This window comes from Phalacrocorax carbo, chromosome 3 (genome assembly GCF_963921805.1).
Source record: "Phalacrocorax carbo chromosome 3, bPhaCar2.1, whole genome shotgun sequence".
NCBI lineage: Eukaryota > Metazoa > Chordata > Aves > Suliformes > Phalacrocoracidae > Phalacrocorax > Phalacrocorax carbo.
The window spans coordinates 65,235,006-65,248,935 of NC_087515.1; the positions used below are offsets into that span (position 1 = coordinate 65,235,006).

At 38.8% G+C, this 13,930-nt stretch overlaps 1 protein-coding gene across 3 annotated transcripts in view; it reads right to left on the bottom strand.

Moving 5' to 3' along the window:
* The window catches only part of PEX7 (peroxisomal biogenesis factor 7), a 54,488-nt gene that overhangs the window by 13,278 nt on the left and 27,280 nt on the right, over positions 1-13,930 (bottom strand). For all 3 annotated transcript variants that reach the window (XR_010372196.1, XR_010372197.1, XM_064447191.1), the window contains exons 8-9: positions 10,779-10,834; positions 677-776 (exon numbers count right to left, since the gene is read on the bottom strand). Coding sequence is in view for 1 of the 3 variants with exons in the window: in XM_064447191.1 (XP_064303261.1) it covers positions 677-776; positions 10,779-10,834 (156 nt within the window). In the remaining 2 variants the exon portion in view is untranslated. The remainder of the gene's footprint in view (positions 1-676; positions 777-10,778; positions 10,835-13,930) is intronic.

Genomic DNA, 13,930 nt, shown 5'->3' on the forward strand with positions numbered 1-13,930 from the left:
GTGTGAAAACTATAGGCTTTTTCTTTTTAAAGCAAATAAATAGCTTTAGTTTTTCTGGCTTTCTTGCCTGAAAAAACAGTTCCTACTACAAACAACAACCCTCTGTTCAGAAAACAGAAATTATTGCAGCCACAGAAGCAGAGGAGAATCCTACCACAACCAGTACATAAATAAGTGCCCCTGATAAAATCTGTTCCACTCACTCACATCAACAGCTGAGGGTTTTACAATTCTAACTATGTATTAAGCCTCTTCTAGTACTCCAATATTATCACAAACCAGGTCTAGGTATCATGTGTGACACTACCAATGTTCAACTTGACATTTTAAGTAGATGAAGCAAGCTCTGTAGCTCAGCTTGGCATTCTAGGCCCTCTGTATCACTCTTCCTTCTGAAAGAAAACGACCTCATTTTCCCTGAGCTCACCATGGCTTTCAGCTATCTGATTTACCAATTCCGTCTGTCCTGCCCTCCTCTCCTACCCAATGCAAGTAACTGCTTTATAAATAAAAAGGGACCTGAAGTGAAGTTTATTTAATAAGCACTCAGCCAGACACGCTTCCAGAAGCTTTCTGCAATCTGGTGGTTCTTATTTAGGATCTGAGTCCTGCAGTCCAGCCATGACCACAGTGGTTACGACAGGCAAGTGGAAAGTAAACTCATCCCAGCTCTTACCTGACCACGGTTGTGAAGACTTAAATCCAGTCCACAAGTAAATTCAGTATGATGCTCGACTGTTTCCAGCAAAGGGTTAGGCTTGGAGAAGTCCCAGAATCTACAGAGGGAGGGAAGGGGGGGGTGGGGAACAAACCAAAAAACCAAACAAACCACAATTAAAGTAATTGAAAGGCCATTTCAAAAATATAATGCAAGATATTGACAAATCTGTTGCTGCCAGGGTATTCATAAAAGCAAACTCATCCACTTAGGAAACACAACAAATCATATTCCTGCAAAGCCATCTGCTGATTTGCATAAATTAAACCCCACTGGGCAAAACGTCTTTGTCTCCTGTTGCAGAAACTGAGATCAAAGCTGGCACCAAAGAGCAGCCGTTGAGACGCTATTAAAACAGAATAAAATGTAGGCTAGAATACTCTTCTTGTATTTCTTGATGGCTGGAGATTTTTATCCCTGAAAGACATTAACACAACTTATGATTTTTCTCAGTTTTTGGTATTGTTCAGTATGGGGTCTTTATTTACGGAAAATTACACATTCATTTAGAGATATTGGTCATTTTCAGTCTCCAATTTGAGATTGCGTTCCTGTAAAACAATTTAATATTACAATTTAATAATGAATTTGTACTACAAAGATCAGTTGCATTACATGGTTAATTCCACTAATTCATATTTCAAAAAGCAATTTTTCTTTCCAGCCTCGGTTGATATAAATGCTTAGAAAACAGATTTCTGAAGTGCTCTACTTCTCCCAGCTACTGCCCCTTTAGATGGAAAGTCCATCAATGCAGTTAACAGCATGGATAGAGGTATAAAAGAAGATGGGATGAAAGCATAGGTACAAGAAATCTCAGTCATGAAAAAAGGATTCAGGAATAGAACTTTCACGTAATAGCACACAGACAAGACACCATAAGATGGCACAAAAAAAAGATTTTTCTTTTTTGCACTGAATATACTGCTTAGAAAAGTCCATAGGCTGCAAAGCACAGCACATCTTGTGGGCTGGCAGCTGTAATCAAATTCTCTACAGCTCAAATTTTCTCACAGTGGTCAGTCGTATGCTTTATTTTTCCTGTAACAACCACACAGATGTCTCTGCCTTGCTCCTATTGGGGAAGGTGACAATACTTAATAAGAACAGGTCACTATCAGACCAACTACACTAAAAGCACTGTATGTTCAAACCAGTTCAGGTAAAATAGCAAACACTGGAGCCAGCAGGGTGAGTTTGTCTAATGCGCAGATGTTATTTCCTTCATAAATGAGCACAGTGGTATCAGCACAATGGCTATGCCATAGCAACAACACTCTTAACTTTGTCCTAGTACCTGAGATCTAAAATAAACAGCTTATTTTGCAGGAGAGAGGAGCAAAAGCCTATCTCAGCATTTTCATCCTCCCACATTTGTTCATAAGAAGGTAAGGAAACAAATCTTCTTGTTTCTAAGTAATAGTGGTAGCATTCTTTACCACATGAACTCTCTTTGAAAGACAGATGCTCATAATGGAAAACTAAGATTAAAGGCGACAACTTCAGATATACATGAACAAAAACTTGGAAAAGACTTTCTGATCATTTTTAAAATAGTAGGACAATCTGGTGTTTGTTGTATGGAGTCACGTTTGCAAAAAGTCAGAAGCAGTACAGAGTTTAAGAGTACTGCAACTTAGTTCAAGCTCCACAGACTGTCTGGGACCTTTGGGTTTTTTTTACATAAAAATAATTACTAGTGAAAGTCCAAAATAATGTACAGTCTCAGGAATGAGCACCATTGATAAGTTAATGACGGCTCTCTTAACAACTCTGCAGTCCAAAGTGAAAAACACTATCTATAGCCCAGTTTCCGAAAGTAGGATGGTGACAATAATATTTTGCTCGGAGTTAACTTCCATTGTGTTCTGAAGACTTAAAGTGCAGTGCAGGTTTTCTAAGACATGTTTACCCCAGCAGGATAGCTATACAGCAGAATGAAGATACATTCACAGCACAAATAGGTGTACTTGCATTACTTTAATTGTAGGTGTATCTACATGATTGGCAGCATGAACTTCAACAGTGGGCCAGACAACCACATACGCTTTTAGGGTCCATTGCAGGTTTGTGCAGCCTGTATGATGAGAGGTGTGCCACTTCGATGGAACTGCCATTTTTACCCATATTGTGTACATTAAAACTAGCACTCATAACTGCAGTCACATCTGCACTAACTGTAGACACCCTGCAACCTATATAAGTACATTAACTTTTTATTCACTGGAACCAATGAAAGTATGAGAAAAAAGGTATTTCTTTATAGGGTCTTAAAACATGTACTTCACATGCAATTCATAAGCTACACATACATTGCAAGTGGACTGCTTATTCTGAACAAGCCATTATGTGAAGAGAAAAAGCCTGTCATCCTATGGATTTTATACTTTGTACCAGCCACAGCAGTATCACAGAGATCTATCTTGCTACATACATCTCCTATGCTCCCCTACCAACACTTTTACCAACCCCCAATATAGTTTCTCCTACCTATCTCCTACCATGTCCTTCTCTCCACTCTACCCTTACCTCCTGCCCCTGCACCTTCACCACTGGCTGGGAAAAAAAAAAAAAGGCAGCAAGTATCATTTCAGATTCCACTGTCTGTACAAGGTAGTGCAATGCATATGTTGTGGCAGCCTGTTGCTGCACACTGAGGAGCGAGCATATCAGCAAGCAGATTAGACAGGTGGTGAATTCATGCTACATCTTTCACCTTCCTTAAGGTAATACTTTGAATTTCTGTCTCTTCTATGCTCATGAGTTTCCATTAAATTTGTAAAAGCCTAGTAAATTTAGACTACAACGTTCCTGTCAAATCTAATGAAGTTTTCAATAGGTTCAAAACTTAGTTCAGGAAATAATTCAGGGAAAACGCAGATGGAACCACAAAGAACACAACTCCTCAAGTCCATTCCTTCTGGGGAACAAACCCAAATATTTATGATAAATATTTATGCATGGAAGCTTTACCACTGCTCTTAGGTTTCAAATAGAAGATGCCTTCATACATTGTTTTTTTAGTTGGGTGTAAACCAGCTATTTAGAGGCTGCTTTCCCTAAAACCCCACTCAATGACTAATGCCATCATGCATGTGCAGCCACAGCAGGCAGAAGTCACAGTACATTATGGATGTATATAACCAAGAAGTTTTCAAAAGCAACCCAGAACTCAGTGATAGTTTACTGCACACAATTCATTCTCCTGCTCCTGTTCTCTAACCTCTGTGCAAAGATAAGATACCTGTAAAAGTTCTTCCTACAAACTAGAAAAACTTCTGTCTGAGCAAACATGAAGCTACTTTTGGTCACAGGCCAATCAGGGCAATGTTGTTACTTCAGGAATTAACTGGGAACATCTAACTATTTTCACAATAATAACCTTAAGGGATTATTCGTCACAGTTCCAGTAAAGTATCAACACTATGAAGCAGCTCAGGTATAGAAGTAAGCCTTCATTCAAAGTATTATCTTTCATAAGCATCAAAGAAAAGAGGAAGAACTGCTTAAGAGCAAAATCAAATGGAAGAAGATCCAGAAAAGCAATTCTGAAATAGGTTTTGCTTCTCAGTTTGCTCCAGTAGCATAGTTCTTCCCTTAAGAACTCAACTTACATGTTTTATTTAGAAGTAGTTCTTACTGATTTTCTAACTTTGTAGTTTACTTCCTCTGTAGTGTATGGGAAAACAAAGCACACCACTTACACATTTATGACCCTACTCTAAAAGAACTGCATATGCACCACTGTATTTTCTTATTACACACGTGATTTGATGTCCTGACAATGAAACCCCATACAAACATTTTTCTATAAGATAAAATGGTAGACTGCAAGTTATGTTTGTTTCAATTCTTCTGCCACAATATAACAGAATAACTTTTAAGAACTAGTTACTAGCCATCATAATATCCCTTCTGGTTTTGAAGATCTTCAGATTTGCAAAACTTACCAGTAACTTTAATATTTTCCTCCAAACAATGACTCGAGAATAACTCTCATCATCATGGTGTGCTTAAAGCCAACCTGAGAACGTATTTGTATCATCATTCTATTGAAGAATAGAAACCAAAGATCCTAAGCCAGAAACAAGAGTGCCCTGAAAAACAGGGCATGCTCACAAAATGAAGATATTTCTTGTCACTGGAAAGTTGAATCTGATTTAAGAAATGCAAGTGAGAAACCCAGTTTAGGCAAGTACATGCCTTCTCTTGTACTTTCAGCTTAAATCAATACAAGGTGCGGTCCAAGGCACAGCATCAGGTGCTACTCTAATCTTGAAGGATGAAGATAGGAGCCTGTACAGGTTGGTTGGCATAACGAGAGTAACAACTTCATTGCTGCTGATACACAGTAATTTACATGCAGTTATGAGCATGAAGTTATCTGGCTTACGCTTTGTTCTCTGATTTCTCCCCAAAACATGAATTAACTAAAAGGGCATGCAAACCCCTAACTTAGGGACATATATGGTCTCATCAGAGCTTCTAGATATTCCCCATCCTTTAGTATCATAATTATAGACTGGAGCTTCAGTTCTCTTTGACACGTGCCCCACTCTACATCAAGCACTGGGAAAGGTTGGTTGACTAAAAACCTCTGTCAGAAGCCTGAGAAATACAGAAGTGGTTGTCACTAACATACAGATAATACTGTAGGTATGTGTGGTCTCTCTCAATACTTGTTTCCTCATCTGTCCACAAAAAAAACGCTCTAACTTTGCCTTTCAGACAGACAGAATACATTTTGTAGAAAACAGAAGTATTTGTATGACAAACAGAAATAATAGATAGCTTCACAACTAAAAAGTAAGAAGGTGTTATTTAGAAGAAAAAACATGTGCTTTCCTTAAGAAAAAAATATGCAGATGCTGCCATAGTCAAATATTCCAGCACAAATACTTGGAAGTTTTTCATTACAAATATTTAACGCTTATACAGACCTGTTTGAGAGAAATGAAAAAGAAAATACAAATATCCCTTTGTTGTACTCTTCAAGAACATTTTAGTGCTATTCATAGCACCAGAAAATTTGTCTTCATAGATAAAAGATATGAATCTATTTATGAGGTTGAACCTTTTGATAAGTAGCTCCTGCAGCCAACACTTTCCTGGTTTTAAAAGAAATTCCATCTCATAATACTTATTTCAAAGAAAACTAGCATGTGCAGGCAGGAAAATGCCAGTGAATTTAAAAAATACAAGAACCTGGGCATTCATTTAGATGTCAAAATATTTACCATGAAATTGTAATTGTTGTGTTAATCCAAAAAGGAGACATGTAAGAGAACAGATATGCTTTACACTGGTGTATGAGTGGTGTCGACTAACTCTATAGCTGCAACAGTTAAATCATAATTGAAAAGTACAATCAGTTTTGAATTTTGTTAGTTTCATCAGATGTAATGCCCAAAGCTCTGGCTACCGCTAGCAACTCTGCTACCAAGGAGACTTTTTATAATGATGCAGGAGCTATCATCAACTGAGACATTCAAATTAACAGGTTCTTCTCCTGCAGAGTTTTCAGTTTCACACTGGAAACCACCAGTGACAAGCATTTTAATCAGCAGGAAAACATTTTCCATTTGAAGGAAAAAAAAGAGAAAGCAAATGAGCAAACACCCATCTTTTCACCTTGAAGAATGAAAAAAGAAACAGAACAGATAACAAGAATAATTAACTGAAGTGAAAACCAGTTTCTTTTATGAACAGCATTATTCCAGAAGTTCTCAAGATTTCTTTGTGATCCAAGCTAATGAACTTGTACATAGTGATGGACAGCTGGAGATAGTGGTTTACCTTAAAGTGTCTTGCAGAGATGATGCAGTATAGCACAACTTTCAACAAAAATGGCCTTTTTGCCTCAGAGGCAAGCTTCTGTGAATGTATTTCACAATCTGGCCTGATACCAGCTTAATGAAGTTCTAAAATTTATCAGATCTTCAGTTTAGATTTTGGTGACCACTGTCTGTGCCTAATGCACCAAGATTTTTTTTTTTTATACTGAAGAGAGTCCAAAAATATAACACAGCGATTCCAGTAAGAGATGACACTGATGTTCTTTCAAACTGAATTTTGATAAAGATAAGGTTTAAGAACATGCATGCAGACCTAAATAAGTCCTGGAAATGTTACAGTACTTTGCGCATTTCCTAGCATTTTAACAATTCATCTGTGTTAAAACTGCTCTTTAATTAATGCACATTTTTCCTGAACTCTTCCAAAGAGTAAGGAAATGATACAGAAATAATTTGTCTCAATGAAGCATTTATTAGACAGGAGTTAAACCCAAATCATTATACCCAAGAATGTAAAAACTCAAGCTCAAATCAACACCTTCTTTTTCTTAGTCCCTAGTATGAAGTTGGCCTGTGAACTAGTTTTCAGTAGCTTGACTATAGTGCACACATGCAAGCATTATACCATTTGCAAAGGATGAAGCTAAGCATCGTTAACTTTGCTTTCAACCTACTATTTTTTGCTTTTAGGTAGCCAGTTGTGATTATGTGCCAAACTAGCTATTCTACCTGAAACAAACAAAAACCCTGCCTCTTAGATGGCAGTTTGGTAATCTTATCTAAGATTTGCATTTGGTTAAACTATAAAGCTTCAGTAACATTTAAGATTACAGAGCTTAACAGTAAGCTATGCTGTATCCAGTTATCTATTATATGTTAATACTTACAATTCTGAGCTTCAAACAGAAACGCTAAAGAAAATAAAAGAACAATATCATAACTAAGCTGCTATTAAAATAACACTGCTGTATCAACGAATCTGTTTTTAAAGGACTGCCATACCATACTGTTCTATGAATTACTATCAAATGTGGCTAAAATGCCACAGGCCTCGAGTAGATTCAACAAGATCCAAAATTAATACTAGGTAATGGAATCCCTACTTTTCTTTCACTTTTTATATATTTATCAAGTATTACTGTTCTTAAATTGCAATGTCTGTGTATGTCTGTGTATGTCTGTGTATGTCTGTATATGTCTGTATATGTCTGTATATGTCTGTATATGTCTGTGTATGTCTGTGTATGTCTGTGTATGTCTGTGTATGTCTGTGTATGTCTGTGTATGTCTGTGTATGTCTGTGTATGGGCATGTACACATGTACACAAGTGTATGGTGCATCCAGTCAAACTCTGAACATTTCTAAATTAACTCTATTTCTTACTGTGAGCTGCATTCCTTTCTGTAAATGACAGCACAGAATATGTAGTAGAGGTACAACATAGTCTTCATATTATATTCTTTAAACAAAATGTTCCCAAAGTGTTGTGGTAACAAGTTTCTTCCATTATACAGAATATTTTGCTTATGACACCCTTTCCAAAGACTTTCACTTGGCCTTCTCTGTTGTTTGTACGTTCATACCAAACCCAGCAACTAGTAGTTTTAGAAAACTGCTGAAAACATGTATTTCATCTCTTCAACCCTGTCCCTGGTCACAAGTAGTAATTGTTTGGACAGAAAAATAATGCCTAGAGTGATGTTCTGTGAAAAGGTCTCCAAGCTCTGCATTTACAGACACCTCGGTATATATGCTAGGAGCTCCCCTCATCTTTACTGACAGTTTCCACATATGATAATGTCAGAGCTGAAATTACACTAGATTTCAGTACTGCATGAAGTGCATTAGTGCCAAACCTGAAGGATATATAGCTGGTGTCAAAAACAGGAAGAGCATGACAACACAATCAAGTCACTTCAATGCATCAGCATGCTGATTATTAGTCTTATTGCTCAGGCAAGGCCACTGGAAGAAATCAATTACCATTTTTATTTTAGACCTAGAAGCCTTTTGAAAAACGATACACTGCAAACCAGGTGGGACTGCATCAGTAAAGGATGTTAAGTAACATCCCATAAATAGCCTTCCATGGACTACTGTGCAGTATTCTATGAGAAGTGCATTTTAAACATAAACAAAATCAAGCACTTTATATAAGACAGAATGTGAGTATAGCAGTCTTGAAAGTTATACACATATGGACAACACAGCACTTAACACTGTCAGGCTCCTAACACCAACCACACATCAGTGGGTATCACTGGCAAGGCACTATGCCTTATTACAGTAAGTAAAAGAATAATGACATAAACTTAGGAGAAGTTCTCAAGCACTTAAGCCTTTTACTGAAATAATGACATGCCTATGGGGGACAGGAGTATTACAAAAGCTTACCATCCAGTTCTAATCTACAAGAGAAAGGCACAATTTTTGAAAGGAACCAACCCATGCAGGGACTGAAAATATAAGGGAGTGACTGGACTACTAAACTCACAGATTTATCATTATCACCACCTTGCCTTCAATCTTGATTATCCTTGATGGTATGCAGTCTGCTCATCTCCTCCTGCAGCTCTTTCACCTCAGTACCTCAAAGAGAACACAACTCTGGCAGGTGAGGCCACCATTACCCTCAGCCCCAGGAAGAGGCACCAGGCACTCCCTGCAGCCTAAAACCTGGAAGGCAACACCCTCTCTACTGTTACCGATGTTGAGGGCTCACATGTGCCACAGACAACTGCTCCAGCAACTGTCCCCTAGTGGAACATCACCATTGTCACTGTACAGTCTCAAGCAGTGCCTCACCATCTATAGCAGAGCTTCAGAGGCCCTTTGTACCCCTGCATGTTTCTGTTAGCTTTGTTCTGGGAGCTGTGACCAAGAGCTTGGGTGAAACCACAGTATTCCAGCTATACCGTTCTTCCAGTAAGCTTTTTGAAAATATACTAAATTCCTACACTAACTTCATGGTGCAACTTTATATGCTGTTATGGCACAAGACTATATAGAGATTTATGATTTAGAAACATGGACAGACACTGAGAGTTAGCAAGATTTCCCTTAGGAAACAGAACCTTTGTATGTCTGGTGTCAGACCCCAGTCACAGTTTAACCCCAGTCGGCAACTAATTACCATCCAGCCACTTGCTCACTCCCCAACCCCCTGGTGGGATGGAGAACAGAATCGGAAAAAAGTAAAACCAAGGAGTTGACATAAGAACAGTTTAATAGGACAGCAGGGGAAAAGAAAATTAATAATGATAATAATAACAACAACAACAACGCAGCAAGTGATGCACAATGCAATTGCTCACCACCAGCTGACCAATGCCCAGCCCGTCCCAAGCAGCAATCACTGCCCCCTGGCCAACTGCCCCCAGTTTATATGCTGAGCATGATGTCATATGGTGTGGAATATCCCTTTGGCCAGTTATGGTCAGCTGTCCCAGCCGTGTCCCCTCCCGGCTTCTTGTGCACCTGGCAGAATGTGGGAAGCTGAAAGTGTCTCTGACTAGTGTAAGCACTGCTTAGCAACAACTGAAACATCAGTGTGTTACTAACATTATTCTCATACTAAATCCAAAATGCAGCACTGTTCCAGATACTAGGAAGAAAATTAACTCTATCCCAGCTGAAACTGGGACAACCACTTAGGACACAACCAGAAGTGACATTAATTGGGATGATTTGGGTGAATGCGATAACTTTGCGGTCACTTGTGGAGGCAAGAGGGCTTCTCCCATTTGTACATTTACTGCCTACTATATTCCGTCCATGTTATAAAATTAAAACATAGATCAAAGAATGTGATTGAAATATTCAGGAATGTATTTCATAGTGTATTGACTTATACTACCGTGTAGCTTAGAGAGGTCCTAATATGAAGTCAAACTTCTTTAGAAACTTTGTTCATAAAAAGCTTAAATAAAAATATGTCACAGAAACATATGAAGTCACACACCTACGTTCATTTTAGAGGTTACCACCTTCTTATCAGACACTATCACAGCTGGATGCAACTACATTCAGCAGAATGATGTGAAAAGGATTACAGAAAGCATCTGTCAGAGCAGATACCATTCAGAAGAGTCACTGAGCCTGCCTTTAAGTGAAGAACCCATGTATTTTCAACATAGCTTATAAAAAAATACCCGATAGCAATACTAACTGCACTTCAGTATGCCCACTCTAGAACTGTCTTCTTCTGCAAGCCACATTAAAATAGATTATCTTTCCATTTCTATCCAATAAAAGAATACTGTACCTCACAGTAAAATCATAGGAGCAAGAGGCCAATAAGGTTGCATGGAATGGTGAAAACTGCAAGAAAACAAAACAGAACAACTTTAAAAGTAAAAACATTGTGAATATATACAGACTTACCATAAGCAGAAAGTTACGGAAGTTTAACTATTTAAACTTTTTGGTAGGTACCACATCACGCTGCAACAAACCAGACTACATCAACACGTCTCCCACCATGCTCCTAATTACGAAGAATGCTCTACAGGATCCTGGTTTGGTTTGATTTCATTACAGCAGTGCCAAACAACCCTGCTGTAAATTTAAGAAGTTTTAGGACAGTCATACAAACAGTCATTAAATTCTGCTTTTGGCTGACAAGCTGAGTATCATCTCATTATATAAAGCAAGTTTTAGAAAAGCTATGTAACCAGTTTATTATTTTCAGAAAGAGAAAATTTGTGCCATACTGCAGAGAACATAAGATATATTACTGTCACCAATTCCATGTCCTAAAATTTTGAAATGATTTATAGAAATGGGAAAATTGGAGATAAGTTGGAAAACTGAAAGCAGTATAATGTCACTTCATAATTTCTCCCTCTCCTGTAGGGCGTTTTATTTGACACGCTCCTCTACAGACACTTGAAGACAGGTGTAAGAACTGCAGCAATAAGGATGCAGTTAGGCGAATATCGTCCACATCAGCTCCAGCTTTCTGGCAGCCCTCAGTTTCCAACTACTTTAAGGTCTGTATTTCTCAATACGAAATACATAAGTCTGACATACCTTCAGTTTGAAATGCAGGTCCTGCATATCATGGTTCATAGGTAAGATTCTGCCTGCAACACTTCCAGTATTATTCACAGCTACTACAGTCAAAATTTAAGCCTGGACTACTGCCACAACTGCCCAAGGTGCCAAGAGAGCAGTGTATGTTGGAGCCCGCTGAACTCTGCTGACAAAGCTCTCTTCACTATAGCATGCACATCCTTCAATTCTGCTTGAACTTTAACCTGCCCAGATTCCCTACAATTTTTCTGCAGGAAAAAATAATCACAGCAAACCATCTTTTTCTTCTGCACCTCAGAAATATGACTAATAAAGGGGAAGAAGTCTGATGGGCAGCAAAAACTAATGGCACATTTCCCACATGCCCCCTTTGCATCTTTGTCCAGTTTCAGATGAGGCAAAAACATCTTGTCAAAGCTGAAAAAGCTTTGTCATTAACCTAGAAACTCCCAGAAACTTATCTTAAGCAAACTCTATCAAAATACTTATGTGGCAGAGTGCTACACATAAAAGCTGAAATGATTTGCGTAATGTCTTTCTGTTACAAAGATAATGTTTTAAAATTCTGTTCCACTTAATCATAAGATATTACAATTTTATCATCTGAAGAGTTGTATATAGACAGAAAAGACCTACATATCATCCTGCCTGACCTTCGATATTTCACAGATCATTCATCCAAGTATCTTTTTAGGTAAACTCAAAAACCATAACTACATTTCAGTATAAGAGATTGAGCCCAGCTAAGAATGAGACAGCCAAATGCACCGTCAAAATCTCCTGAAAAGGGCTCCAGGCAACCTCAGTGTGCTGATAATGCCCTGTACTGCAGTGAAAGACCACAGGAAAGCTGCAGGAATCCTGACAGTATCATGTTGAATAGAATTCCTTGCAAGCCTCAGATCTGACAGTCAGCACAACCCTGAACAAGTGAACAAAATACAAAAGGCAGACAACTGAAGAGTGTGATTTCATAGTTGGTTTAAGCTAATTTAAGAGTGCACTGCTACCAAGACTCAAGGCCTTCCCTTTCCTTTCCACTTCAGGCTGCATGCTCCTGCCCCCTTCTATTGTGTCAGGGCTTGCAATAATGCGATTGAGCGACAAATTGAGAGAGCTTAGTGATCCAGACAGAAACTAGTCACTTTTAGGGACAGGATTTTCAGTCAAAGCAATCAGCTGAGCCAGCTTGCTGCAGAGCTTTATAATTGCTAAGTGTCAGCACAATGTAGAGGAGGGGACATCAGTACAGACAGCTGCCTCTGTTCAGGTAGCACCTTGGTCTCTCTCTCTCCACTTAGTGTGACTGGTGAGTTATACCACACAAGTGTACATACACTGCACCAACTCTCAAGTGCTGGCCCACATTCTCATATCTGATGCCCACAGGGACCACATCTATCTTGAAATGGAAGCTATAAAAGCATGCTAAGATGGAACAGAAGTCATATACTCTCACATACCTCCCCTTTGCACATATATGCATATACAGCATCCTCACCATCTCCTTAAAACCACTTAGTGAACTGATCTCAAAGGCTGGCCAACTCCTAATAATAATTTCAAGGCATTTTAAGAAAAAAGGGAGCATGATGGGCCATAGAAAGGGAACTCAGATGAGACATTATAAGAACATAAAAAGATACCCTACCTGGTCAGGCCAACAAGCTTAGAGCCCAGTGCTCTATGTTTACATAGCATCTTCTGTATTTTAGTTTCTACCAATTGCCTCTGGTCCTCTCACTAGGTACCACTGAGAAGAGTCAGGCTTCGTCTTCTCTATTTCCCGCAATTGTTCATACACAGTGGTAAGATCCTCTCTAAGCCTTCTCTTCTCCATACTAAACAAATCCCAGCTCTCCCAGCCTCCCCTGGTAGGACTCTTTTAATCTTCTTTATGGCTCTTTGCTGGATTTACTCCACTATGTCCATGTCTCCCTTGCATCAGGAAGCCCAGAACTGGACCCAGCATTCCACATGCGGTCTCACTGGTGTGTTAAGTAACAGGGAAGGATCACTTCCCTCAACCTGCTGGCAACATTCTTCCTAACGCAGCCTAGGATGACAGAGAGTAAACTAGAGATGCTACCCCTGTCTAGCTCTTCTAGTATCTGTTTATCGACCAGCTGCTATCCATGAACCCAATGACACTGCCTGCCTATGCAACCTCTTGTAGAGCAAGCTAATTCAAGAGGTCTGCCATCTGATGTGTAAAAGTAGTACTTCGATCTGTTTGTAAACTCATCTTATACTAGTTTCATCAACTGTCCTTTAGTTCTATTATCACAGGTTATGGTGAGTAAGAAGTCTGCATTCACTTTCTCCATTTTATCATAGAGTCAATGTGCTATGAATCCCTTACTGGCAGAGCTGTTTTTAAAA